Source organism: Channa argus, chromosome 8 (genome assembly GCF_033026475.1).
Source record: "Channa argus isolate prfri chromosome 8, Channa argus male v1.0, whole genome shotgun sequence".
Classification (NCBI taxonomy): Eukaryota; Metazoa; Chordata; class Actinopteri; order Anabantiformes; family Channidae; genus Channa; species Channa argus.
This window is the reverse complement of record NC_090204.1, coordinates 12603619-12630267: the sequence shown is the minus strand read 5'-3', so window position 1 is coordinate 12630267 and position 26649 is coordinate 12603619. Positions and strand designations below refer to the sequence as shown.

Sequence of the window (26649 nt, the reverse complement as noted above, 5' to 3'; positions counted from 1 at the left end):
GTCAGCAGTATAGTAGAAGCTGTCCAGCTCCTCTCTGTACTGTCTCTTGGCCGCTGTGATTGCTTTTCTCAGTCCATACTTCGCAGCTTTGTACTCGGTCTCATTGCCTGATCTAAATGCAAGAGAGTGAGCACGCAGCATGTGATGTACCTGACGGTTTATCCAGGGCTTCTGGTTTGGAAACTTGGAAACAAACCTGATTTGTATGGTGGGCACGATGTTATCGACACAAGTGCTGATGTACCCAGTCACATACTCAGCATAATCCTGTACGCTGACGGAAGAGTCCTCCAGAGTGGCTGCAGCTTTAAACACATCCCAGTCTGTAAGAGCAAAACAGTCCTGCAGGGTGCTCTCGGTCTCTGGGGTCCAGAGTTTAACCTGTTTGGTGACAGGGTGTGTTTGTTTCAGTCTTTGTCTGTAAGCAGGGTACAGGAACAAGGAGATGTGGTCTGAGTGTCCGAAGTGGGGGCCGGGTGCAGCCCTGTATGCACCACGTATGTTACTGTAAACATGGTCCAGAGTGTTCTTATCACGGGTGGGAATGTCCACATGCTAGTGGTATTTGGGGAATACAGTCCGTAAACTACACTGGTTGAAGTCGCCAGCAACAATAAAAACAGTGTCAGGATGAGACGTTTTTAATGCGCTGATGACGTCATGGAGTTGGCTGAGTGCTGCCGTGGAGTTAGCTCGCGGGGGGATGTAAACAGCGGCCAAATCCTCAAATTATGATCTTTTGGAGGAACAAGACTGAATTCAGATGTCGCTCTACGTCATTAAATGTCAAATGAACACAGGAGTTTTGCTATATTAATGTTTAAATCAATATTTATTACAAAGTTGTCTGAAATTCTCAGAACAAGCGTTATTGCCATAGGAGTGGAATTAAATGTAATTTTATGCGTTCATAAAACTCAGACTTTTGCCATTAACTGATATTTATTGTTCTGTTTGTTCTCTATGCCTGTAATCTGTTGGCACTTTTAATGTTACTGTTTTTTAACTGATGAAAATCAGATTAGATGTAATTAGATGTAATTAAGTTTAATCTTTCACTAAGTTCTAAATTACAGTATTTCATTGTCTTTCACCGAATCAATCAACCTTAATCAATGCCACTGACAATGAAAAGAGAAAACAAAAAGTTAAATGAACGACTTTCATTTCACCAGAAGATTTCCACTTCAGTGATCAGCAGCCTCATCGGTTTATTAAAAATTATTCTAGTTTTAATAAGCTATAATGTATTTACTACTAAATAGTTATGTGAGAACTGCTGCTGGAATAGCCCCCCAAAAACTGTTGAATTATAAGTAAAAGTAAAATAGACTCAAGATTCGTGTACAGTTCGTACCAGCACCCAAATATCATATTTAATATAGCTTCTATATATTCTACCAGCCCCTTCAGTATTCCCCTTCCATGTGACCACATCTCATGACTTCCTGTTTTGCATATACAGGCAACTGTTTCGTATTCACTCAGTCATAAATCACATGACTTGACAACAAATTTTTACCTTTTATTCATTCACTTCAGCTGCAGGAGTTGTACAGAATGGCCACGTGCATCAGATTATGCCTCCAGATTATGAGTCTGTTTTTGTTTTGCACAGTGTGTAATAGTGACATTTCCTGTAGAAACGAAGCTGGTGAGCCTGTCGATTGGTGAGTTGATATGAATCAATGCAACATAATAGCAAGAATTAATGGCACAGTAGTTAGTACTGAATATTTAATATGACTTGAGTCTTTTGGCAAGTAAACAGGCATGCTGTAAATTTTAGGTATCACATTTTAACACATTGAGGTATGACATTTTAAATTGGTTTAAATCGCTTTGCATTTTCCCAGATTGTTGTCACAATAAAGCATATTTCTCTTTTGTGCGGCTGCAGGTTTATCATCTACAAGCTGCCCAAGTATAAGATTGGAGAGGTCAGCAGTGGGGTGGAGTACATGTACCTGGACTCCTCTGTAGGGAGCTGGCAGATGAGTAAATTTATGATTAACACCAGTCAAGGAGCAATGGCAAACACATTGAACCAGCTTTACATGGGAAAGGTCTACAAGGTGAGAAAATGTTCTCCAAGTGAGTATCTCAGACTAACCCTTGTGTGTAGCAGAGTTCTTTGGTGCCAGTTTGCTAAGTAGACGCTTCTTTTCTGAGTTCCGAGTTCAAGTTGAAAGTTGTGCATGCAAATAAATAAAATAAAGTACTTCCTTGTGCCATATAATTTTATACTTTAATTGCAAAAGAGTAACAGAACAAAGAAATAGAATCGTCAAATGTATCAGGTCTGTTCATATGAAATAATCCCTTATCCAGCTGTTAAGATCCCCACCTCAACCAGGTCCCAGTTCAGATACAGCGGGCAGATACAGTACTATCTCTACTTTTACAACTAGCCTTAAAACTTTACTTTTCCCATATAGCTGAAAGTTAAAACTGGCCCAATTGTTAAGTTAGGGTCTCCAGCTTTTAGTTGTCTGAGGTGGCTTCCATTAGAAGGGTTTTTCCCCTGCACCATCGCCCAGGTGCTGCTCAACGGAGATTCTTGGGGTTTTTCTTATAAATCTGTATTGTCTCAACTTTAATATATAAAAAGCGCTGAGGTGAATTGACGCTATGTAAATAAAATTGAAGAGAATAAAATATATAGTATAAATATTTTTTCAGTGTTGAAGATTAGCCTATGAGTGGGAAAGAGAGAAACCAAGAAAAGAAAGGAAAATGCTTGATGAATTATGAGTTGGAAATACAGTAAATTTGTGCTAAGCTAAACTTACCAACCGCTTGTTGAAGGAAGAAATGTTTTTACAAGAAAATTGAAATGTTAAGAAAAATTCCATAAATAACATTAATAATGATATATATATAATTTTTATTATTAATATAATAATATTCATTTATACAGTGTGTTTGTCCTTCAGTCTAACAGCTCTGTCTATGCACTCTACAATGATGGACCCCCTGTCCTTGATTACATCAAAGGATATGGACACACTAAAGGTACTGTGAGTAAGTTTTGTTCTCAGTAAGTTCAACAAATCTGCTCTAGATTGTCACAATCACTGTAAGTCTGAATCATGACCTTCACAACAAGAAATAATCCCTTAAGTTAGTGCATGTAAAAATCAACGACTTTATTCTGTCCCCAGAATATAAGTACAGTAACTGTGTTTATACATTATTAAAGGACGTCTTCCCTGTTATCAAACTTGCTTCTTTTGGTTCAAATTTGAGTAGTTCATGTAAATGAATGCCATTAAACTTTCTTCTGACTTCCCGACATTAAAATATTTCTCTACTTCTATCTTAAAAAGGCCTCCAGGTGACATCACTTGGAGGAACCTTTGGTTCAGAATATGTCATCTTGTTTCTTATACTATAAAGTTTTCAAATATAGTGAGTTTTTCAGGTGGAAGCAGAGAAAAATTTTGATATTGTGGCGTCACAGGGAAGTTTAAAAGCATTAATGTACATTTACACCATAAACTAAAAACATAGAAAGCAAGTTAACAATTAAAAAAATTTTCCTTTTAAATGTTATTTTGTATCCTGTGACACTCAATGATGTAAAAGTCATTATGGCAGATGCTGTTATTCAATGCTGTTATTTCACTGGTATAAGTCTGAACCGATCAATACAATGTGTGTTTGCGTCAGTGGGAGGAAACGAGCAAAGAGCATATGTTTGATAACTGCTGTTGACTCTGGATTAGTGATTATCCTGAAACAACTTAGTTGGAACTGTTTCCAAGTGCAGATTTGCATGCACTGCATTTGGCAGGACTTGTGTGACATGCTTTTATATCCTGCAGGGGTACTGCTCTTTGACCACTCTCAAGGTTTCTGGCTGTCGCACAGCATTCCCCATTTCCCTTCGTTCCCCGAGAGAGGCTACGTTTACCCCTCCTCTGGCAAAGTCAATGGCCAGACGGCTCTGTGCACGACCTACAACTATGCACAGTTCTCCCATATAGGTGAGTGAATGCTCATGAAGCAACAGGACCTGACTTACATCAGCTCTGTACACATCCCAGACTTAACATTTACACTGTAAACTGGCTTTATGTAAAACCACAGTTAACCTTTGTACCTTTAGTTTGTGCCTCAAATGTCATGATTCGGTATGTAATGTACACAAGTGGGATACTATAACATATGTACTATAATTTACCAGACAGGTTTTTACTGTTTTTTTTTTACATGTGTAAAAATGTATAAATAAAACCAAAAATGCTATGTTAGTAGTATAATATGCTGTATTATGCTGTTTCTGCACCTGTGTTTCTGAGGATAGAATTTTGGGTTTGGACAGACGTTGCCCAGTGCTTTGTGATGGACTGTGGTAGCATGTATTTTAATACCAAAGTTTTTACTTAAACATTTGAACAACTAATCTGGTATCTATTTAAAGAAATATTTCCACATTTGGGCAAATCCGCATAACCAGACAAAAATAAAGAAAGAAATAAAAACAGCCTCTGAATTGAATGTTAATTAATTAAATTGATTAAATTATTGTTGTTTTTTTGTTTTGTTTGTTTTTTGTTATCATGTTTTTTGTTATCATATTGGTTAGTGAATACGAAAGAAAATACATAAAGCCTTTAAACCAATTACAAAAAATGACCAAACAATAAAATCAATAAATGAATTTAGAATATGGAAAGAAAGCTGTGTTCTTACATAGGAACATTCACAGGAGTGCTAGATATTTGGACTATTTATTAGAGTCCATATTGGTTTAATGTTGTAGGCTTCATCAGAAAAACAATATTTCAGTTCAGTGCAGTTGTAATATATGTTTATGATCTTGAATTGTTTTTTCTTTCCCTGGCCACATTAAAAGCAGCCTATTGTGGACCATTTTTGATTTTTCTAACGCATTCTCTCTTCCCTTATTTGTCACACACTGTCCTCACTCTCCAGTAAACCAGCTGGTCTACATTTACCCACGTTTCTACAACTGCTCTGTGCCGGCTTCGTTCTTGGGGGACCTGCCACAGTTGGCCCAGTTATGTGAGGGCTCCAAACCACAGCTTGTAGCAGATAAGAGAGTGGAGGAGCTTTTCTCCATAGGAGGGGAGAAGTTTGTCAGTTTTGTCAAGTCTGAACACTTTGTGGATGGTAAGGGGGTCCTCACATACTGCTGCTGTCATGGATATTTACAGAACAGTATTCAAGTTTTTCCTTTGTTGCCATTTGAAAATATATGGAAATGAAATCCAACTAAATCATTTTGATGCCTTCTGGAGACATGGGATTACACAACAGCAACAGCAAATTAAAAAACTGAATTTGTAAACTTTATGCAACTTTCAAAAAGCTTCTATGGGCTGTTTGTTTGCACATTTTACTTTGCAGCTACTCCTTATCACATGCAGAAACACTCTGTCATCTCAGAGCAGAGAAGTACATTATCATTTCCTACTTGCTGCCTTCCTATCGCCTTTGGGTTTGAATGTCTCATACTGATGCATCTTATTCCCTCGGCCGTGTGCATTACGTTTCCCTCTCAGACTGTGTCATTTGTGGGATTTTTTTAGAGGCCCTGAAAAGCTAAACATTCTACATTTGTATTTTAAAATGTGCCAGGACCTTTTTAAAATGTCCGTCAGCACACTCATGTCAGCATAGCCGCACTTCTAAGAACCTCATGTTCACTGGAAAATGTTCACTTACACTGTAGAGAAGTTTCTGTTTCTGTTTGAAAGCTGTGCCCCTGAAAAGACGACAAATTCCCCTTTAGTTAAATTTGTTATGAAACTACCACAGCTGCCTACTGTATATTTTTAACAAATTTATATGCTTATAAGTCATCTTTTATCCTAATACTGAACAAACCCCTTCGTGTTGTCCCTTCAGATATCTACACAGGTTGGGTGGCTCAGGTCCTGCACGCCGACCTTCTGGTGGAGTCCTGGCAGAGACAAGGTCATGATCTGCCCTCCAACTGCTCCCTGCCCAAACACACCATGAACATCAAAAGGATTCGTCTTCCTGGATCAGTGCTTTTCCAGTCCCTCAATGACCACTCAAAGTGGTGTGTGTCACGGGCTTATGAAGACCAGGTGACCTGCCTTGGGGATCTGAACAGGGAGAGGGCCCAAGTGTGGCGTGGTGGAGGGCTGGTTTGCTCCTTCCACCCTTTGATTTACAAAGCCTTCAGACAGGTGGTGGACTGGTACATTGGCTGTTAAATGACCGAGAAGGACTGTGGTAAATTTATGCTCAGTATGAATGTACAGTAAATATTCATGCTGACCTTTTAGACCACAACTATCTGATTAGTTAGATTTAGTCTAATTAGTCCATTTAAGAAACAAAGTCTTTAAATTTCAATCATCTGTATATTTTGAATTGGATCTGTGCTTGGTACATTCTTGTATCTGTAACATGTATTTTCCATCATGTAAATGGCAGAATCACAGCAACTCACTGGCATGTTTGATACCTCAAAGTTTGGCTTTATTATATACTACATGTTTAATGAAGAGGTGTTTGTGTTTTTTTATTTACAAAAGTAATTTGGCCATATGATGTAACTGCATTTTTTTTATTAAATGTGCAAAATACCAAGCACTTCGGTGTCATCAATGAATGACACATCCATGTGAAAATATTTATTTGATTCGCAATAATTTCATGTGTTTAATAACGCTATCTCTTTTTTTAAGGAAACACAAACCTAAATGTCCAATATAATATCAAATACTTCTGAATATTATCAAATTATAAAAATTCAGAAAGAGTGCTGGCCTTACTCTCTCTCAGGATCTACCCCTCACTAATCTTTGTCTGCTCGATGCTTTGGAGCCTGGTAACTGAAGCATTAGATTTGGATAAACAGTATCACCTAGTGGTCAGACATATAATTTAATGTCTGGTCTGTGGATTATGACATATGCTATTATGTGCCATATTCTGCATGTCTTGATATAAGAGTCCTTCTTGGGTCAGCAGAAGGCCACACCAAGGCATATGAATATGTAAATACCTCAGAAGATGTAGTCAAAACCAGGAAACCAGATGAGCTAGGTTGTTATCTTCAGCATGCAGTGTACTATTGTGTCTAGTTCTCCAGGATGCCATTTTATTTAACACACCGACTGACAAAACTGGTTTGCAACAGAATTAACTTTTCATTTTAGCACATATAGTTTTGGTTTGTCCTGTTCCATGTTGTTAGATTCTGGGCCCTTAGAGTAATTAACACTGAAGGATGGTTGCAGTAATTTAGAATTTGCCAAGCTGTCAAACCACAATATACGTAATGACTGTTTTGTCTTTCGAAAGTACCCAATGTATTTTTATTTATTGGCTATATTTTACTTTATGTCCATATTTGTAATTATAGTTTACAAGGTAGAAGGCAGATTAACTCTTACATTCTTCCCAGTTTATACTTGTCAGGCAAAAAAATTAATAAATTATCTGCAACAAAACACTCGTCTATAGCAAGGAACAAGGAAGCAGATAAAATATGAGGGACCTGGGTTTCAGTTTCATTTAACAGCGAGATATGATGAAAGCAGGTTCGCAAAGCTGATGTGTACGTTACCGTGAAGAGAAATGGAGTTAGCTAGATATGTAAGTAAAAATTATGTTTTTTTTTAAATACACAAAAAAAACTTTAATAATTGACAAGGTTGTTGGTCACACAATGAGCTTTATATGTATCAGAAATAATCCAAGAACCACACAGTTGTTTTTTACACTGCAGTGCTCACAATTATGCAGGAGTCTTTTTACTTAAATGTTTAATGCTGTCATGGCTTGAAATATTCTTTAAAAATTATCTGGTTGTGATGGATGGTGTATTCTGACAAGTCCAGGAAGTTGCTTAATAGAAAGGCAGAACTCGTACTACTTGCAATCTTCTCTTTGCACCAACAGTTCTTATCAAATTTTATGAATTTCTTAGAGGAGCCTTGACTTGGTTATTTCATCCCTGGTGGTGGTGATGTCACCATTCACTAGCCAGTAACACACATGCATACTCGACACAAACACGTGTTATAGTTAAAATGGTATCAAGTCAAATTAAAGGTTGACAACAACTTGGCAAGACAACTCGTCAGTGTTTTCTGTAGGTTTAAGCCGCATCTCACGGGTCTATACTCAAATAAATTTTTTTTCAGATGTTTCCTTCTTCTAAATTCTAAAAGAAATCCTTAATATGTCCATTGTTTTCCAAATTAGGTTTTTATTTCTTAATGTGGGCTTAAGTGTGGAATACGTTTGGTGACAAAACTGAGAGATTTTCACTAGTATTGATTAACGTGACTATGTTTGACAAAAAACACCTGTAGCGTTTCCTTTTACTACACCTGCTTTTAACACTGACTGTAAATACAGCACTGTATTTCAGAGCTGCCTCGTGTTTTTCTGACTCTGTCAGGGTTACATGTAAATGTTTCAGAGAACAATAATGAGATTCCTGAGTGGTGTTGGGATCCTTCTTCAAGTGTGTGATTCTGACGTTAAATGCAGGAATGACAATGGAAATGAGGTTGACTGGTTGGTGGCAGTTTGTATTTTTACATATTTTCATTGTCAACTGGATGCATATCAAATCCTCCTCCTCTTTCTCTGTATCATAAGGTATATTTTGTACAAGTTGCCCAACCTGGGTAATGGTGGTTTATCATATCTGTACATGGATGACAGCACTGGTGGATGGCAACTCAGTAAAGAGACAATCAACAGTAAATCTGGCACTCTGGCAAACACCCTAAGGCCTCTTCTTGCATTCTATGAAAAAAAGGTGACGTATTAAAGAATGTTGGTTTGTCCTGCATGGCAGCTATCAGTAAAGAAACTAATTAAAATGTTCATTGGTATGTCATAGAATGAAGGCTTTGGATATATGCTGTATAATGATCAACCTCCAGAGCCATATGCTGCTCCTAAATCATTTGGCCACAGTAAAGGTGGGTGCAGTAATGTCCCATCTAATGGTGTTCAAAGGTAAAAAGGTCAAATCGTAAATGAGCTCAGTTTTCTCCTTTCTATTCTTCTATGTTGTACCTGCTACAGGAGTTGTGATGTTGGACAGACAAACTGGAGTTTGGCTCTCACACAGCACACCTAAATTTCCAGGATATCGCAGTAAAGTCTTCTGGCCAGACAGTGGAAATGCTAATGCTCAAACATTTATGTGTGTGACTTTTTCCTACAATACATTCAAAGAAATAGGTACGTCTATGCCAGTTCCTATGACTTTATGTTCCTTATTTGACTGAAATTATGACAATGAAATTAAACCATTTGCATCTGAATTGTCAGGATTGCAGCTCAAGTACATCCATGCTTATTCATATGACTCTGACATCCCGAAAACCTTTCACAATGAGCTGCAATGTGTTGCACAGCGAAGCTGCTACCCGAAGAAGGAACCTTGGTTTCAAGTGGTGACGCTAACTTCACTGAACAAACACAATTTCCACAGCTTTGCAAAATACACACGTTTTGGGGATGGTGAGTGTGTGCAGATACAGGTGTAATACTGTTCTAAAGATGATTAGCCTAAAGTTTTTAAGAGAAAAACAGATTTACAGTATTCATCGTAAAGACAGGTTAAATGATACTTTATTTAACCAGGTTAAAAAAAAAAAATCAGAGATTTAAAATCTCAGTTTCAAGACAGACCTGTCCAAGCCAGCAGCATCAACAATATAGGCACAAAACAGTCAAAACACAATCATACATTTGCATAATTTAATGATTTAGAGTGAGACAAATGTGTTTCAATACATAACAAAAACTAATACACAGTTAAATGCAATAACATTTCCCAATAGATTTTCTAGCATCCATAATCTCTTTAAAATTACCCATGGTTACTTTCTCCTTCAATTTTAAGTAATTTTGATGTTTATTCCAAGTGGCACGAGCCGATGTGTCCTGTATTACACTGTCTTCTGGTTTTGTTTGCAGTTTGTTTTTTCTTTTTTGTTGCACATTTAACATTTTTTCCCTCCTTCATTTCAGGTTTTATAGTGTTGTGTCTGCTTTGTTTTTCATTCCTCTGTAGATCTTTACTCTGGCCTTATTGTAAACAGTGTAAGACAGCCTCTTTTTGTCAAGAGCTGGGGAAAGATGCGTCGGCCTCTTCCTTCTAACTGCAGCATCCCTCATCATGTGCTCAACGTACAGCAAATACAGCTCCCCAACACGAATCCCCTCAGTGATACAGTAGATCACTCCAAGTGGTGCGTGACACCTGATGGTGGCTGGACCTGTATCGCTGATATGAACAGGGAAAACAGTCAGATGGGCAGAGGTGGAGGAGCAATATGCACCAATGATGTTGTAGTTAGAAAGGCTTTCTATGCATTGATCACACAGTATGAATCATGTAAACATGAACACCACGACTCTAATTCTAAACATAGGGAGCTTTAAACATTTAACACAATATCAAAAACAAAGGCACAAAAATGTATATAACAGTTCTAAGTACACCATCACATACCCAGACTAAAAACAATTTTCATGCTTGACCTTTTAGAAATGTATACTTGATGTTTTGATGCCTGTTAATCCCTGTATTTTGTAATCTATATTTTTTAACATAGAATATGTTATTATGTGTTATATGTTTTTATTGAAATAAATAAATATAATGAAAGATGATGTCAATATTAAACTACAAATTGAGTAATGGTCCAGGTGTTTTGTGTTAATGGGTTATAAACTCTGTTCCAGACAGAATAAACAGTTTGTGAGACCCATGGGTAACATTAACTTGAAAATCAGTTCCATAAAAGTGCTACATTTACAAAATAACCAAATAATATTGGCTACAGTGGTTGTTAGAAATGTCCATTGTCTGTTGTCTGTTGTAGCCCAAAGAGTTCATAAGTGACCCCTTTCATATTTCACATTTCAAACAGTTATTTGATACCTTATTGTTATTGTTACATGCTTTAAATGAGACAAAAGAGACATGTTTATTGCACTCTACACAGTGCGGGTCAGTAACATCCCAATTCACCAATAATAAACATTTTTTGTTAGTTAGTTAGTTAGTTAGTTGTTTTATACAGTGCCCAACAGAAATTCTTTTGATTAGATTTGATCAAAGTAAAACATTTGGAAAATGAACTCTGCTGTTTATCTTTGCTGTTTTTCTTCCTCGCCACTAGGTGTCCCATAGTTTTATTTGCGACCATTAGGAGAATACTTCCGGTCCCCGGACGTGACGCTAGAAAAAGCTGTCTGCTGCACACGTGAAAAAAAAACTGTTCCCAAACACAGAAGATAGAAAAGATGGATATCACAGAGGTTCCCGTGAGTCAGGATATAAAAAGTAAGAAAAAGAAGACTAAAAAGCCAAAGAAGAAGAGCGTGAGTCAGGAGGGGAGTGGGGTGGAGGAGAACCAGGTGGAGGAGAACCAGGTGGAGGAGAAAATGGAGAAGAGCGAGTCAGCCACTGCCTTCCCCCCCACCTTCAGTGTGTCCGAAATTAAGAATAAACAGCGAAGACACCTCATGTTTATGAAGTTCAAGCAGGAGAAAAGAAAGGTAAGGAAATAGGAGCTGACGAGCTGTTATCACGTAATGAAAGGACACAAATATCCTTATTAGTTTGCCCATCAACTTCTCGCTGCTCTTCCTTAGACTTGCATCTCTGATAGGACTTTGCTTTCATGTTTTCTCCATGACCTAGATGTTTGTTTGCCCTGTACCTCACTTGTAAGTCGCTTTGGAAAAAAGCGTCTGCTAAATGACACAATGTAACGCAGTTCTCCTTTAGATAACTGAAAAGAAAGCAGTCAATTATCTTAAGTTAAACTCTCACAGTTTATTATTATCTTTTATTGATATCTTTGGATTTTGACTAAATCTTATTGAGATGACAGCAAGTTAACATTTTATAAACGGAATAATCAGTAGATTATTAAGGAAAGGAAGATTTCATAGATCTCAAGATCTCATAGTACTAAATCATTAAATTGTAGTACCTTGGTTTTTGCTGTTTCATTATCAGACACACAAAACTATTAATATTCAAAATACCGCCAACATGAAGTGTAGCACAAAATTAACTAAAACAGAAAATGATTATGAAACAGACATTATAATGATCCCTACATAGAGAATTGATCATAGTTGATGGTGTAGTTTACTATAGTAAAGGAAATTTCTCAATATTTAAATTCTTCTTAACCAGCTATTACAATAAATTCCCGCTTTCATCCCAATGTATCTGTATTGATATGATATGTAGTAATATAACTATTGTATTTAGGTTTTGTCTGTTGCACATGGCTACAAATGTTGGTTGAACAGGCAAGACATTTGATTTCAACTTTTTTTTAGACAATTAGACACAGAATAAATAGATTCAAGTAAAATTAAGGTAACAATGAAAACAGTGACATGCAGACTTAATACTATTTGAAAATGTTTTTAAAAATTGCCTTATCTAACAACTCAAATCATTCATTTTAAATAAAAATATTATTTGCAAAACTGTAATTAGGCATTCAATTTAAGCACATTCCTAATAATTTTCTATCTCTGTATTTCAGCAAAAGCTGCAGCTGAAGAAAAAGAAGAAGAAAGAAAGGGAAGCTCTAGGTGACAAGGTGAGTTTTTTCTTTATGTTTTGTCTCAAACGTTAAGACATTCATATTAATTATGGATTTCTTATTTGATGGATTCTCCTCTTTATTTAGGCACCACCAAAAGAGATCCCCAAGACAATAGAAAATCAGAGGGTTTATGATGAGACAACAGTGGACCCAGAAGATGAAGAGGTAAGCAGATATTTTGAAATGATCCCAGATTGTCTTTGTGAGGAATCCAGGTTTGTGACTTTTTCTTCTATTTGCAGGTTGCATTTGATGAGGGAACTGATGAATTTTCTGCCTATTTCAATGGGCTCACAAACCCAAAAGTACTTATCACAACATCAGACAGACCCAGAGGGGTGAGCAGCTGCTGCATCTATTTTATTTTTTTTTTACAGCATTTTATAATGTTGGAACCTTAATATCAACTAAAAGTAATCATGCAGCTGAGGACATTTCCGAATGATTATCTACTATTAAATTTGGTGTTGGATACATTGTCCTGAAGTGATCAAATGGAGTGTCCCAGGGCTTTATGGAACAGTTTCTGATTTGTTATTTTCAAACACTACCTGTTGAATGTGCTGGCTTTTATTCTTTGTATGTCATGTAGAGAACCGTGAGGTTTTGTGAGCAGCTGGCTACAATCATCCCAAATGCCTATGTCTACTACAGAAGAGGTTTGGCCCTCAAAAAGGTAATTCCCCAGTGCAATGCCAGGAACTTTACCTACCTCATGGTCATCAATGAGGATCGAAAAGTGCCCAGTATCCTCAAAGGCTGCTATGTCAGGAGAAGGAGGAGTGTGACGCACTGCTTTATTTTGCACAGCACTTTTTACATTGCTTTAATTAGAATAATGAAAAGAAATTTAGTTTAATAACATCCATGTAATTATTTTAACAATGTTTTCTTAGACCAATTTGATTAGATGACCATTGAGTGATGAATATAAATGTACATATGGAAGGGCTGTATTTTTTCTGTGGCCTGTAAGTTGGACCAGGTGAGCTGTGGGTTTTCTGATTCTCTCCTGAACCTCAAATTCCTTTAACACAAGCTTAAGATGGTATGGTTCTGTGTCACCTACCTGACGGCCCAACAGCACACTTCAAGGTCAGCAGTGTTCGACTACGTAAAGAGATAAAGGTGAGTAAATAAATCCGAACTCTATTTAACCATTTTGTTTTGTTTTTATTTAAATAGAGGCAGTCAAAGTAGGAAAAAATTAATTGGTTTGAAACCCTATGGGAGGAGATTTTAAAAGCCCTGAGTACCTAAAATTGCAGATTACATTATTTTTTGTTTTTAATTCATAGTTTCTTATTGGATTCACCGGATAAAGCATTGTAGTCTTCCAACATTTATTTTCGTAGTGCAGTTAATCATGTGCATTTAATTAATGTCTCCTGAATGCACTGCGAATATTAAGGCAGTTAGGTCAGTAATTATACAATATTAAAATTGTAACAGACAGACTGACCATTATCATCTTAGTTCCTATTACTAACATTGGAAAGACCAGTTGTATCACTGATGTGGTTTGATGCCCTGTGGTAACCTATGAGACACTGCCATAATTTTCTGTTTGCAGAGGCGAGGCAAGGATCCGACTGAGCATCACCCTGAGGTGATCCTCAATAACTTCACCACTCGTTTGGGACACAGCATTGGCCGGTTGTTTGCTGCTCTCTTTCCACAAGATCCCCAATTTGTAGGTCGACAGGTCGCAACCTTCCACAATCAGAGAGACTTCATCTTTTTCAGATTCCACAGGTAATTTCTGACTTGAGCTCTTCTTATAAAACTTTGGGGACTTTTTTTAAACAAATGTATCTTGATTCTTTTAATCTCTAAAGGTACATCTTCAAGAATGAGAAGAAGGTAGGTATTCAGGAGCTAGGACCCCGCTTCACCCTAAAACTCCGCTCTCTACAAAAAGGCACCTTTGACTCAAAGTTTGGAGAGTATGAGTGGGTCCTGAAGGTGATTTCCTCTCCACTTCAACATTTCTTTGAGTTGTTTCAAGAGTTTTAATAGACCTAAAATAGTCATATATGCTGAGCTTTTTGCAGCTGGGTTTAACTTAGCTGTTTATCAGTAATTTGTTTTGAAGTCCTTAAGGACCCTTGCTCTGCTTGTTTTTGAACCTGCACTACCCACTGCTGATTACTTGGATAAGGTGGACTAAGTCAATGTTCAGTCAATGTGTTCAATCAATAGGAAGTTGGAATTTACCATCTTGGATAAGGGTGGGCTTTGTGAGAGAGAGTAAATCGCTTATGTTTCAGCTTCTGATTGACTGAACACACCTGATTTAGGCTATCAGCAGTGGGTAGTGCAGGTTTAAAAACAAGTAGAACAGGGGTCCCTGAGGACCTGTATTGATAAGCCCAGCTTTAACATGTTAAAAGTACTTATGTGCCACAAGCTTAAATACCTATAATTATATATTCTGTTTTCAGCGCCATGAGATGGATGCCTGCAGACGGAAATTCCAGCTTTGAGAACATAACCTCCTTTTGTTGTCAGACCAGGATGCCTTCATCCTGGTTATTGTGGATGTCCCAGATACTTTGTAAATGACCAGTGACAACAGTTACAAATACACAGCAGTTGTAGGAGATTGCTTCACATTGCTGTAGAATCAGATTCTCCCTTAAAAAGCCTAATTATAAACCTTCAGCTGTAATGCTTTCTGGAGGCCCAAGTGTGTGACAGGAGTATGTAGTTGACAACAAGGACTTTAACATTGCCTGTTAGCAGGGAGACTCCAAAGAGGAGACATGCCACATGAATCCCACCAGACCTACGTGCATGTCAAAGCTATACTGGAAGAAATGCAGTTGCTCAGTTTTAAACCTACTAGATCCTAGTTGGTGAAAAGGACTTGAGGAGCAGTGGTCTAGAAATGGGTAAAGAGTTCACATTGTGTCTTTAGTGCAGCTGCTTTTGTATATAATTTACACAATAACAACACACAGCTTTCTAAATGTGTATACTCATTTTAATAAAACTTCAAAATGTGGAAAAAAAAAAAAAAAAAGTCTCAGTGGGCATGAAAAAATGTACAATTCAAAAGGCACGTGCTGTCGTGGATTATTTACTTCAAAGCAAGTAGGTTAAGACAATGCTCCATGTAAGCACCTGGGAAAATTCTGTATTAAAATTTTACAAAGGCAAAAGTAGAAAGAAAAAACACACACAAAACTAAAAGAAAAACACAAAAAAAAACTTAAGTTAGTTGTCTCTATTTTTCCCCAACACTCCTGAGACGAGGATTCCAGTCCATAATGCAGGATCCTGCAGACAACTTCTGCAAGGCACCACAATGCCCAAAACCTGGAGAAATGCAACTAGTATTAGTGATGAGGGGAAAGAAAGTAATGTATGTAATATAAAAGGAGTTCTTTTCTGAGAGCTGCAACACCGAAAATTTACAGGAAATTGGCAACAACTGATGACTATTTGTTTAAACCAAGGCAAAAAAAAAATTCAGTTTTTCAAATTTACTGGAATGTAACCAAGTACAAGTATTTTTTCAGATACTCCACTACAATTTGAAGAAGAGGTTGTGCCTCTTCCCCCGCTAGTTATCGAATGAGCTGAAACAATTAGTGAACATCAACTGAGAAGCACCTGGGAATAAATTAAACATTTGTAATGCAAAAATTCTACACATTTTATGTGACTTGTTTCGCAGACTAAATGTGGATTTAGATTTAAGAATTTTGAGGTTTGGAATATTGACTGGACAAAAAAGCAAACAACGGTGACGGTTTCGTTTTGCATATGGAAGGGCTGTGCTAGCAAAAATGTGATGCAGTTATTCCAATGGGAGTCGAACTAAAATAATGTTAAATAGCCATGTTATGTTCCATAAAATAAACCCACCACTGTAAACATAATGTAGAGCAGGTTATGAGCTGCTGAACTCACAGAGGGCTCGGCAGTAGGTGCTATAGGAAGGAGCAGACTTTCTGAGGTCTGAACGGGTTATTGTTAGACGACATGCCGGTGAGCAGAGGGTCGTGTTGGGCGTTCTGGAGGCAGAACTGCTGCAAGTCCGCTGCGGCCTGAGACACCTGTGGGTAAACAACGAAGTCCCAAACAGTTAGTCCGCCGCTGTGTCACTAAAATCTGTGTGACTTAACGAAAGACCACCAGACCCGCTGAGTGAGAGCAACGAATTTAAAACAACAAGAAACCTGCACCAAGCAACTGAGTGACAAACAGTACACGCCCATAGATAAGTTAGCGGTTAGCAGCTAACCAAACAAGCCCGGCCGTTACCTTAACTCTGTTTATGCCCGCTTCAAGTCGCAGTTGTTGGACGACTTTCTTCATCGCTACGATGTTAGATGACATTGTGGGGATTTTGAGAAACGTTCGTAAAAACTACGTCGAATATGAAAACTTTTTTTTTTTTCTTGCCCAAAGAATCAGTTGTTGGTAACTAGCTTGCTCTTCCTCAACACAGTTTCCGGTCGTCTTTAAAGGAGTGTTCGCCCTTGCTGCATTCAAGGGACATTCGTAAAACCAATCATTTTGTGTTCTCCCCTTTGTGTCCAACACTGGTGCGCTTCCGTTTTTTTAAGGTTTCTTCAATTGTTGACGTAGTTTTAGTGTTTTGTCTCTCTAAATCTCGCGCCGAAAACACCGATGACCTTTTGGCGGAGTAAGAGTAAGAGGGTGTAGTTTAATAAACTAATTACTAAAACTTCAACAGTGCAAACGCAGCATCAGTCCCTGTTAGTTGCATCCAGTGGTAAAAATTTATCAAAGCGCTCCACCATTTGATATTAAAACATCTTCTCGTAAACTATGTGACCTGTGTTACTGTAGTAAGAAAACTGTCTGTTTTTTCGTATTACTATATCCCAATTAGACATTTACATAAAATTGAATTAATTCTCGTAAAACTACTTCTCACAGGGGTTAGCTGTCCTCACTACAGATGGGATAAGTGTTAGTCATCATCAGCACCAGAGCAACCACTGGTGGAACTCTCATAAAAGAAAACTCCAGTGAACGCCTGACTGTGTTTGACTGCACCAGATTTTTACTAAGCAGTACAGGCAAAAAACAAGGATTCCTCCAAAAACCAAACGGATATCTGCATTTATCTGACTCTTTATGCCGCACTACACTGATAATGGAGCTGTCTTGTGAGTCATTGCGATATCAAGAGGACAGAAGACCAGCTAGTTGCAAGGTATGTTGAGGGAATATGTACTCTGTGGGATAATGTCTTTCTTGATTTGAAAATGGAATGGTTTTGTAGTATAATTAATGTTCAGTCTTTATGAAGCCAATGCACCACACTCTTGCTCATTCTCAGATCATTTAAATGTGTTCTATGTGTTCAGTTTGTGGAGCTCCATGTGCTGTGTGTGCCAGATGACCAGTGGAATGTGAAGCTTAATAAACTCCCTGCTGAAGCCATAGAAAACTTCATATCTGCAGGCTTTATCAGGTGAAACTGCTGTTTGATAAGATTTAGGATATAAAACTCATAAGAAGTACACTGTAATTTGGAAATATGGATTAGTATAAGCACTGGGTAGCCAAATACATTTAGAGAGAATTTTATTCAAGGTAAAATGATAATCAGGAAACACCATACACACACACACACACACACACACACACACATATATATATATATATATATATATATATACATACATATATATATATATATATATATATATATATATATATATATACACACATATACATATATATATATATATATATATATATATACACACACATATACATATATATATATATATATATATATATATATATATATATATATATATATATATATATATATATATATATATATATATACACATATACATATATATATATATATATATATATATATATATATATATACACATATACATATATATATATATATATATATATATATATATACATATACATATATATATATATATATATATATATATATATATATATATATATATATATATATATAAATTAATTATGTAGGATTCTTCTGTGCAGACACAGTGTGAAACATATATGCTGTGTAACAGATCAGTTATGTAAAATCTCTAAATCACTATGTTGTTAGGGTTTATCCAGATGTCACCCTGAAAACTCTGAGGAGCGAGTTGTGCGCTCTTCTTGGCACAGAGAGGAGTATCGACAAATTCTCCTTCCTGAAATGTGTGGGGCGTAGTCTGGCACTGGTGAGTGCAGCTGGCCGTTAAGTGCTATGTTGCTGCCTGTGATTCACCGGACAGACAGTAACAATGCAGACAGTTTGCACTGTTCAGGCTGCTACACTGAAAAGGGTGTAAAATGTGTTTGTTTTAACTGAGCACACACGTTTTACTGCCATGGCCATTTTTCTTTTGAATTACAGGTTAAAACCAAACAGGAGAGAGATCTCAAAGTGAAAACATTTGCTCCACCGTATGTATGTAGATTCAATGTTCCCTTTTTACTTTCAATAGTTTCTTCTTTGGCATCATTTCGTACACCACTAAAGAAACTATTCTTTGTACATCTTTTGGTGAAATTTCTAGTTTTTTGGTACGATGAAAAATATTTGTTTACAATTTAAAAAATAAATGCTCACACATGTTCATGCTTTTTACTTGCTTTTCTAACATTTTGAAATATTTTTTGTCATTTCTGTGCTGTTTGATGTCGGATTTGTAACACTGCTGTAACAAACTTCATTATTTGACATTTCTTGTCCTGTTCTGGTGGCAGGCACCACAGCCGGAGCTTTACCTGTTGCCCACTGCGGAGACTGACTGCAGTATTTGCTCCCAGTCTTTCACCCCAGACACCAACAGCAGCTTCCCAGACCACCACATTTATTACCATCTTTCCAAGACGTGCAGCCTGCCAACAGGGACAAAAGAGGCTGTTAAATTCCCCCCTATCTCCCAGTGTTCCAATCAGCCACCTCCCACCCCAAGCCTGGATGAAGAGGAGGAAGAAAGGGAGGATGAGAATGAAGAAAGGAGAGTAGATGAGGAGCAGAGCTACAGTTGCTCAGAGGCAGAAGGAGACAATGAAGAGGAGGGTCTCTCTTCCAATAAGCCTGTTATATTGAATAAAGGTAAAACCATGTTTTGGTACAGATTCTGTCACTAAAGCTCTTCCATTTTTGCCGCTAATAATTTTTTTTCCAGGCCTCCAACCACATCTCACTAACAACACACAAGAAACGGCAAATGGGGTGAAAGTAATGACAATTTAATCTGCGTTCCATTTTGCAAAATACCCACATTTGTGCTAAAGAACTAATTTCAGAAAAAGAAGGGTTTCAGATTTTGTTCAAGTTATATACATTTTACTAGTTGTACGCTGTAGCTGTTGTGGTCAGAAGGGCTTAAAAAAGTCAATACTTTACTATTGAAATGTTACATTGCAATTAAAAGAGTTGCTTAACTTATCAATTTTGATTTGTAGAAGCCTCAGCAAAATTGAGTTTTCTTAAAAGAATTACTGTAAGAGCTTCATTGGGTCTGTATCTGCAGCTTTACAAGAACAAGAGGTTGATTTACCTCCAGCAAAGGAGTCCTTGGACAAGGAGGAAACCTGCAGAAAGAAGCAAAACCACGGAGGAAACAGAGCAGCCAGAGATTCAGGACTAGCAGAGTCCTTGGTTGACAGAGATTCAGGTTTCTCACTCACAAACAGGTACTGTACACCTAGAATGTTTAGTGCAAGCATTTCCTTTGCAGTGTATACAAGTACTAGTGTTGCTGGTTGCAGTAACTTTGTTCTGTTTGCAGGAATAGGAAATCCAACAATGCACATATAAAGTCCATCAGGAGTAAACCAACAACTGCGGTAATGTCTGGCATTTCATGTGTGTTCATATGAGTTTTCTTCAACCTTTCCTCTTGAGCATAAATAAGAAAGACAAGTTGTCAAGCGTGTAGTGTGGTCTTCAAAGAAAACAAAGCACTTAAATGCTCAAATTGATCTGTACGGTTCGTTTAAAAGGTGGCAGAAAGTGTAGCTCTGCTGTCCCGACCTGTTCGGTGCACCTCTCCACCACCAGGGCTAGACTTGGCCTCAGAAACCCAGAAAACTTCTGCTTCACTGAGCAATCACACAACCAGTAAGCGGTCACTTTGGCCAAATAACAATGTTTAATGATCATGTTAAAATTTCCTTAAAAAATTGTTCGTTTCCGTTAGGAGAGGACCTTATCGAGGAAATCAAGCTGGTGAGGGATGAAAGAAAGCAGCTGGAGCTCACAAGACAAGAGCTGCTGAGAAAGGGAAAAGATCTGCTGGCCCTAAACAGACACCGCAGGAATCAAGGTTACTTTACTACCAAATATATCCCTAATAATTGGTAATGGACTGTAGCCAAGTCTCCTTAATATCAAAAAGTTTCAACATTTTGAATCTTATATTTCTCTTTTTAAAAACTAAAGTATTTAGTATTTTTAATTTATACTGCTGCTCTTTCCTTCCTCTCAATTTAAAGCACGTGACAGTTGGAAGAAGAAATATTTTGAGACCAAGAGAGCCAGAGCACCACTGGAGGACAACTTGAGAAACTTACGACAAGAGTTGGAGACATTTTACAACAGACTCTTGCACCAGCTTCAGGCCAGAGATAACAGAGGGAAGCCAAGACCCCAAGGGAGACCTTCCATTAAGGTAAACATTTTATCTAGATTTTTATGTATTAGTTTGTCTGCTTTGCCTGACAGCAAGAGGGAGTACTAATACCATATTCCATTATACTTTAGCTCCAAACGTATGTCACTAAATGGCAGAATTCATACAAATACCTGAATGAATAATAATTTATTTCAGAATGAGCTCATCATTCAGATCATGACAGAGAGCCATGAGATTGACGACCTGAAGAGGAAGGTAGAGGATGCCAAGATGAAGCTGGTAACAGAGATAAAGGTAACTGATTCTGTGTATCAAAACGTGATTATAACCTTGAAGTAACTGATAAAAACACAGCAGTCCTCACTTTATGTACACTACATTCACAAAATCTGTATATTTACCTGAATGGCTGTGTAGCTGAGGAAACAGGCTGCTACAGAGCTGAGGGCCCTGAAAGTTGAGCTGGCCCAGAAGAAGAGCCAGCCATCCCATGTGGGGCCAACAGCCTATCTGGGCTTGGGGAAAACCAAATGAGACATCCAGCAAGTTCCAAATAGTTCCATCTAATTCAGTATGTACATAAGACTGTTGATTTCTTTATGTCGCATGTCCCAGGAGACGAATAGAAAATGATTAAATTTTATAAAAAGATTTTACATGCCTGAGTTTTATTTTCTATTCTGTTGATTTTTTTAATATATCTTTTATATCTCACATTTTATATCTTTTCCCCAATTGTTGAGGTCTGATGTGTTTGAAATGACAGTATTGTTGATTTATCTCACAGTTTTCCCAGATGCTGTAAGCTTGCTGCTAAAGGATGAAAGCTAAACCTAGAATATTTAAATGGTTATGCAACTGTGACAACTAACATGTTTATAAGAAAATCTTTTATTTATGAACATTTTGAAAGTGCACAAATCGCAACAAGCTCAAATGGTCAATCAAAAGTACAAGTGAGTGTACATAACATTAAAAAGATTGGATGTGTTTTTTCTGAGATTCACAGTAATTTCAGTTAGCACAGAGGAATGTCAGATGCACCTACATTCAAAAACAACAGCAATAAAAGCATCAATCAATTCTGAAGTGCAAGTTTACATCCCTGAACTCAAGTCCCACCCTGTCACTGCTTCAAAGAGATTTCTTGACTTAGCAACAAAGTGTTGTAGGGGTGTTGTAAATTTCTGCAGCATTGTTACATGTATCCCAGCTAGCATCCTAACAGGGCATTCCACATCATGGTGGTCTGCTGCTGGGCAACCGGATCATCGCTGTAATCCAAGATGTTACCATTCCACATGCCAATACCCCTTAACCCCTTAGATTTCACAAAGTCTGCTTTTGGACAAATACTTTGCGGGTCATCATACCAAACCTGATGAATTTGTCCTTTCTCGTCCTGTGGAAAAAAGAAAACGTGTTTTAGATGCAACATGAAGATATTCACGGGCAATGTTTTATTGCTGCCTCAATAGGAGATTTATTTTGTCTAGGAAGTGACACTGTGGTAGCTGGGGTGGCCGCCAGCATAGTCCTTGGCTTAAATGCCTGTCTGATTTGTTGAGTAGTAATTTATCTGAACTAAGGAGAAGTTAAGTTGGTGAGGCTTGAAGAAAGACAGATAATACTTGAAATGGGAACCTCGTTGGGCTATAATGAAACATTTAATCCAAACACAATTGTATATCATTAAGTACTCAAGCAAATTACTATTACACTACCATAAAATGGGGGACTCAAGATATACAGGTTTTAGGAGTAATAGAAGTAGTAGACTGGTTCCATCAAAAGAATCAATTGCAGCAGCAACACGCCATGACCTTTTGACTTTTAGACCTTCTAGTGTCGACTTCCAAAAACATTGCATCCTACAATTCTTAAAATGCATTAAAAATGCATTGATTGTTTGTTTAAATCATACCCTACCTTTTAAAAACCCTTTTCTGTCAAAATTTGGAACTGAACACATTTGCAGACTAATATTGTGAGACTTGATATATAATGTGAAGATTATGCACCTTGTAATTGAAGTAGGGGGCCTGCTGCTTGCTATCCCACAGCCTGCCAGACAATGAGTTGTTGACCTGCTTCATGATCCACTTGTATGTTTTCTGTTTTCCAGCTGCATCACTGCAGGGGGCTCCACGGAAAGGAACTTTGGCTATAGAACAAATTTCCTCCAGTAACAGGGAAAAGACATTAAGGGATACAGTATAAAGAAATAATACTTTCAAGATGTTCTACTTTTAACAACACTTGGTTATATTTATTTAAAAAGTGTTATAAGATCACCAACCACTGGAAAAAGGCTAAAAGAGTTTAACGCTCACAAATTTATAGTAAGAAATCTGATAATTGAGGCAGGGAAAGAAATTTTTGTATCACACTGTAATACAAATACAATTTAAAGTGCTTTACACAATGCATTAAACAATAAATATTATTAAAAATCTTTTCTTAATGAAGAGGAAAAACAAATGTGCTGACACAATGCATTGGTGTGTCTCTCCCTTAATTAAAGAATTAACTAGGTATGGTTGGTTAAACAGTAACACTTTTATTAAGGGATATTTAGAGCAATGGACTAAGATGTATTTAGTGGTTACAGCAGCAGTAGTGTGTGTGTATAGTGTGACAAAAATGTAATCATGTTTATATAGATTTAAAAAATATGCCACCCTTTCCAAGGGTGTTTATATTTTGCACAATAGCAAAATTACTGTATATGATACAGACAAATAAGAAATAAGGAAAAAAATGAAAGCATGTACTACATTTATTGGCAATACACCTGCAAAAATGTTTCCCATTTCCCATACACAGGAAAATAGTAGGTAATCAGAATCAATATTCTGGGGATTCTAAATGTGTGTACAGTGTTCCATGTTATCAAACAGATGTGAGGGTTTTAACCCTTATAGTTTAAAGAGATTCAAAAACCATCGCATGTAATTTAAATAAAAAATATCTTACCTGGGAAAGATTGAGGCATGGGTAGTCATAGCCATACCATGGAACTCCCATCACTAGCTTCTTTGAATCAATCTTCAGAGTTAAGTACTCCTCATAAGCTTACGGGAAAAGTAACAAAACATTTTATAATGGTGTTGACATGTAATTTTCTGTTAATAAGCAGCCGCATTCTCTTTCATTATTACATAACTGGGCAACAAACCGTTCAGTGTTTGAGAGAGTGGGGCATTTGCCATTGCGATACAGTCCCCCATTATCTGGCTCTGCTCGTCGTAGGACATGACAAACAGCAGGTCGCAGGATTCAGCGATGGCAACGTAGTCATAACAGCGTTTGTCAATGCATTTTGGTGACCAGGCAACATCGAATGAGACCTAAAGATCAGAATAATGTAAATACACACAGAATACAAAATGTACCAACTGGATCAGGCAGGTTAGCAGCTGAAGCTGTTATAGGTATGTTCCTTCACCTGAGAGCCTGGGATCTCCCTGTGGAAAGCCTCAGTGGCCTCTTTGACCAGGTGTGTCAAAGCATTGTACTCGGGTGATCCCTCTTCCACAGCTTGTTCAATGTCAATGTTGATCCCATCCATAAACTGACTCTTGGCCAACTTGACTTTCTCGGTTATCCATGCTGTCCTGTTGTTTTGATCCACAATGTAAGAGAGGGGAACGTCACCTTTTCACATCAACAAGAGAAGAGATGGAAGACAGTAATAATTTGAACTGAACCATCAACACTCAATAAAGTATTAATATGTTGGTGGATTTATTGCAGTAAATGTTAATTTTTTTTTATATTTTAAAGCTGTAAGAAAAATATTCATTCATGGGTTTTGTAAAACTAAACATTTCACACAGGCACATTACTTCATATGCCATGAAAAGAGAATGATCTACCTTTGAGTACTACTCTGGCTCCTTTGGAGTGAGCATAACACATGAGTTCTGGATCATATTTTCCAAATGTCGCCACGGTGGTCACCATACTCCAGTTGTAAGACTTCCATGTCTTTCCACCCACATCAAACACAAACACCTAAAAACACAGGTCACACATAATCATAACTGTAAATGTTTCTATTATTACTACATTTGTGTACCCACCAAATAGTGGGACTATTTTTAATAATCATTTCGTCATTAACTCGTCAGAGCCCATGTAAATTTCACATCGATGTGAGTTTTCTAGTAATACAAGAAATTTAACAAGGACCAAATGTGCTCAAAAAGGGAACACTCCTAAATGTCACACTGCAAAAAGAGGAAGGACAACATCAAGCTGAAGATAATAACTACAGTAGACACAGTACAGTAGACAAAAACTGCAGGATCGTTTGTCCCTTTTTATCCACTAGCTTTGGCAGGGAATGCACAAAGAAGTTTTATTTACTGCAAAATTACTAAAGATGTTCACATTCCTGATTTATCAGAAGGTGAATGTGCCACTTTAACACCTAATGACTCAGTCACATGATTACAATGCATTGTGCTAATGCTGGAGAATCACTAAGTTAATGTGACCTCAAGTTACCTCAAAGTCTCTCTCACTGCGGATCGGTCGACAGAGCTCCGGACGCTGGCACGGGCACGACCCGGCTCCACAGAAGGCGACTATCGACAACAAAAACACAAGAAACCGGAACATTTCGGGAAGAAGGTTTAAACCTGAATAAATTGGAACCAGCTTTACCAGTTGTCAACAAGCCCCACTTACGTACGGCGCGTGAAATAGGACAAATTTAATACCGTGCCGATCGCTTTTTCTTGCGCTAATAAAGCAGGTCACATAATTTGTGTAGCCTCAAATAGTTCCAGTAGGGTGAATCAGGTCCACTGTTTTGCTGACAAAAACAGGATTTAGCAACAAATCACTAATTGATTTATTGTTTCATTTCCATTCTAAACATTAGTAGTACTAAATTCTAAACTAAGGTAAATATGCTGTTTGCTCTATAACTTTGAATCTGTGGTTGGTTTAAATATTTCATTTTTCAAACGTGTTATGGCAAAAGCATTTTTCTGGCTGTAAAAAAAAATACTAACTAGCTTACGGTTAACGCTTATTTGCTGCATTGTAGTTCAGATGATTTAAAATATCATGTAACAGTTGTTAAATGTCATAATCAGAACTAATTTTAACATCTTAATAGATAAATATGTTGAAAACAGTTCATTATTTGAAGCTATAGGAAGTCACTCCCACTCTGACAATGACATTAATATGTCTCATAGTCTTTAGATTCAAAATTATATATTATTTTTTTAAATCTACTGCTGCTATGGCAGTTGATTGATGTATTTTCACATTTTGCAAGTCATTTTGGATGTATAGACTGTTTCTAATGCAGTCATTGCCTCCTATAGCATATGTTGTCTGTGAAGCTGCATTGCAGAAAGCAACTAAAAGCAATTACTTATAGATATAATGATACTTAT

General features: G+C 37.2%; 6 protein-coding genes across 10 annotated transcripts; 4 read left to right on the top strand and 2 right to left on the bottom strand.

Moving 5' to 3' along the window:
- Window positions 1-1464: 1464 nt before the first annotated feature.
- LOC137131171 (deoxyribonuclease-2-beta-like) lies at window positions 1465-6592 on the top strand. Its single transcript, XM_067512059.1, has 6 exons — window positions 1465-1670; window positions 1901-2075; window positions 2937-3015; window positions 3828-3989; window positions 4942-5139; window positions 5878-6592. Exons 1-6 carry the CDS (start codon window positions 1561-1563, stop codon window positions 6210-6212), a joined length of 1059 nt encoding a protein of 352 aa, XP_067368160.1. The 5' UTR covers window positions 1465-1560; the 3' UTR covers window positions 6213-6592.
- Window positions 6593-7500: 908 nt separating this feature from the next.
- Window positions 7501-10681, top strand: LOC137131169 (deoxyribonuclease-2-alpha-like). Of its 3 annotated transcripts, none has more exons than XM_067512056.1 (7): window positions 7503-7602; window positions 8414-8532; window positions 8617-8779; window positions 8864-8945; window positions 9052-9210; window positions 9301-9492; window positions 10049-10681. In XM_067512056.1, the coding sequence occupies exons 2-7, from the start codon at window positions 8426-8428 to the stop codon at window positions 10417-10419; spliced, it is 1074 nt and encodes a 357-aa protein (XP_067368157.1). In that variant the 5' UTR covers window positions 7503-7602; window positions 8414-8425; the 3' UTR covers window positions 10420-10681. The 3 variants fall into 3 exon arrangements, with proteins under 3 accessions (XP_067368158.1, XP_067368157.1, XP_067368156.1); XM_067512055.1 differs by having other exon boundaries at window positions 7506-7602; window positions 8435-8532; XM_067512057.1 differs by lacking the exon at window positions 8414-8532 and having other exon boundaries at window positions 7501-7602.
- Window positions 10682-11199: 518 nt separating this feature from the next.
- rpf1 (ribosome production factor 1 homolog) lies at window positions 11200-16040 on the top strand. Its single transcript, XM_067512058.1, has 9 exons — window positions 11200-11541; window positions 12552-12608; window positions 12699-12779; window positions 12857-12952; window positions 13207-13360; window positions 13660-13742; window positions 14188-14369; window positions 14453-14579; window positions 15059-16040. Exons 1-9 carry the CDS (start codon window positions 11287-11289, stop codon window positions 15098-15100), a joined length of 1077 nt encoding a protein of 358 aa, XP_067368159.1. The 5' UTR covers window positions 11200-11286; the 3' UTR covers window positions 15101-16040.
- Window positions 15623-17102, bottom strand: LOC137131175 (guanine nucleotide-binding protein G(I)/G(S)/G(O) subunit gamma-5). Of its 2 annotated transcripts, none has more exons than XR_010914961.1 (3): window positions 16887-17102; window positions 16488-16678; window positions 15623-15935 (listed from the first exon to the last, which is right to left on the bottom strand). XR_010914961.1 is itself a non-coding variant. In XM_067512063.1 (3 exons), exons 1-2 carry the CDS (start codon window positions 16959-16961, stop codon window positions 16553-16555), a joined length of 201 nt encoding a protein of 66 aa, XP_067368164.1. In that variant the 5' UTR covers window positions 16962-17102; the 3' UTR covers window positions 15623-15935; window positions 16533-16552. The 2 variants fall into 2 exon arrangements, 1 of the variants encoding a protein (XP_067368164.1); XM_067512063.1 differs by having other exon boundaries at window positions 16533-16678.
- A 158-nt stretch (window positions 17103-17260) lies between these two features.
- Window positions 17261-22001, top strand: spata1 (spermatogenesis associated 1). The gene is made up of 12 exons (XM_067512048.1): window positions 17261-17808; window positions 17963-18069; window positions 18706-18823; window positions 19000-19053; window positions 19353-19707; window positions 20129-20291; window positions 20387-20444; window positions 20601-20718; window positions 20798-20923; window positions 21093-21268; window positions 21428-21526; window positions 21650-22001. Exons 1-12 carry the CDS (start codon window positions 17749-17751, stop codon window positions 21764-21766), a joined length of 1551 nt encoding a protein of 516 aa, XP_067368149.1. The 5' UTR covers window positions 17261-17748; the 3' UTR covers window positions 21767-22001.
- A 103-nt stretch (window positions 22002-22104) lies between these two features.
- On the bottom strand, window positions 22105-25953 carry ctbs (chitobiase, di-N-acetyl-). Of its 2 annotated transcripts, none has more exons than XM_067512054.1 (7): window positions 25745-25953; window positions 25111-25249; window positions 24681-24889; window positions 24411-24582; window positions 24209-24306; window positions 23254-23412; window positions 22105-22634 (listed from the first exon to the last, which is right to left on the bottom strand). In XM_067512054.1, exons 1-7 carry the CDS (start codon window positions 25856-25858, stop codon window positions 22446-22448), a joined length of 1080 nt encoding a protein of 359 aa, XP_067368155.1. In that variant the 5' UTR covers window positions 25859-25953; the 3' UTR covers window positions 22105-22445. The 2 variants fall into 2 exon arrangements, with proteins under 2 accessions (XP_067368155.1, XP_067368153.1); XM_067512052.1 differs by having other exon boundaries at window positions 23254-23416; window positions 24210-24306.
- Between the last annotated feature and the right edge of the window lie 696 nt (window positions 25954-26649).

Coding starts and splice junctions, on each gene's coding strand:
- LOC137131171 (XM_067512059.1), top strand. CDS start 1,561: ATGGCCACGTGCATCAGATTATGCCTCCAGATTATGAGTCTGTTTTTG. Junction 1,671..1,900: donor GCTGGTGAGCCTGTCGATTG/GTGAGTTGATAT, acceptor GTGCGGCTGCAG/GTTTATCATCTACAAGCTGC. Junction 3,990..4,941: donor TGCACAGTTCTCCCATATAG/GTGAGTGAATGC, acceptor CTCACTCTCCAG/TAAACCAGCTGGTCTACATT.
- ctbs (XM_067512052.1), bottom strand. CDS start 25,858: ATGTTCCGGTTTCTTGTGTTTTTGTTGTCGATAGTCGCCTTCTGTGGA. Junction 24,583..24,680: donor GGGAGATCCCAGGCTCTCAG/GTGAAGGAACAT, acceptor TCTGATCTTTAG/GTCTCATTCGATGTTGCCTG. Junction 24,307..24,410: donor ACTCTCTCAAACACTGAACG/GTTTGTTGCCCA, acceptor TTTTCCCGTAAG/CTTATGAGGAGTACTTAACT.
- rpf1 (XM_067512058.1), top strand. CDS start 11,287: ATGGATATCACAGAGGTTCCCGTGAGTCAGGATATAAAAAGTAAGAAA. Junction 12,953..13,206: donor CATCAGACAGACCCAGAGGG/GTGAGCAGCTGC, acceptor TATGTCATGTAG/AGAACCGTGAGGTTTTGTGA. Junction 13,743..14,187: donor GACTACGTAAAGAGATAAAG/GTGAGTAAATAA, acceptor TTCTGTTTGCAG/AGGCGAGGCAAGGATCCGAC.
- spata1 (XM_067512048.1), top strand. CDS start 17,749: ATGGAGCTGTCTTGTGAGTCATTGCGATATCAAGAGGACAGAAGACCA. Junction 17,809..17,962: donor GAAGACCAGCTAGTTGCAAG/GTATGTTGAGGG, acceptor CTATGTGTTCAG/TTTGTGGAGCTCCATGTGCT. Junction 20,292..20,386: donor GGTTTCTCACTCACAAACAG/GTACTGTACACC, acceptor TTCTGTTTGCAG/GAATAGGAAATCCAACAATG.
- LOC137131169 (XM_067512055.1), top strand. Junction 9,211..9,300: donor CAATACATTCAAAGAAATAG/GTACGTCTATGC, acceptor CTGAATTGTCAG/GATTGCAGCTCAAGTACATC. Junction 9,493..10,048: donor ATACACACGTTTTGGGGATG/GTGAGTGTGTGC, acceptor ATTCCTCTGTAG/ATCTTTACTCTGGCCTTATT.
- LOC137131175 (XM_067512063.1), bottom strand. CDS start 16,961: ATGTCATCTAACATCGTAGCGATGAAGAAAGTCGTCCAACAACTGCGA. Junction 16,679..16,886: donor CGGGCATAAACAGAGTTAAG/GTAACGGCCGGG, acceptor GTTTACCCACAG/GTGTCTCAGGCCGCAGCGGA.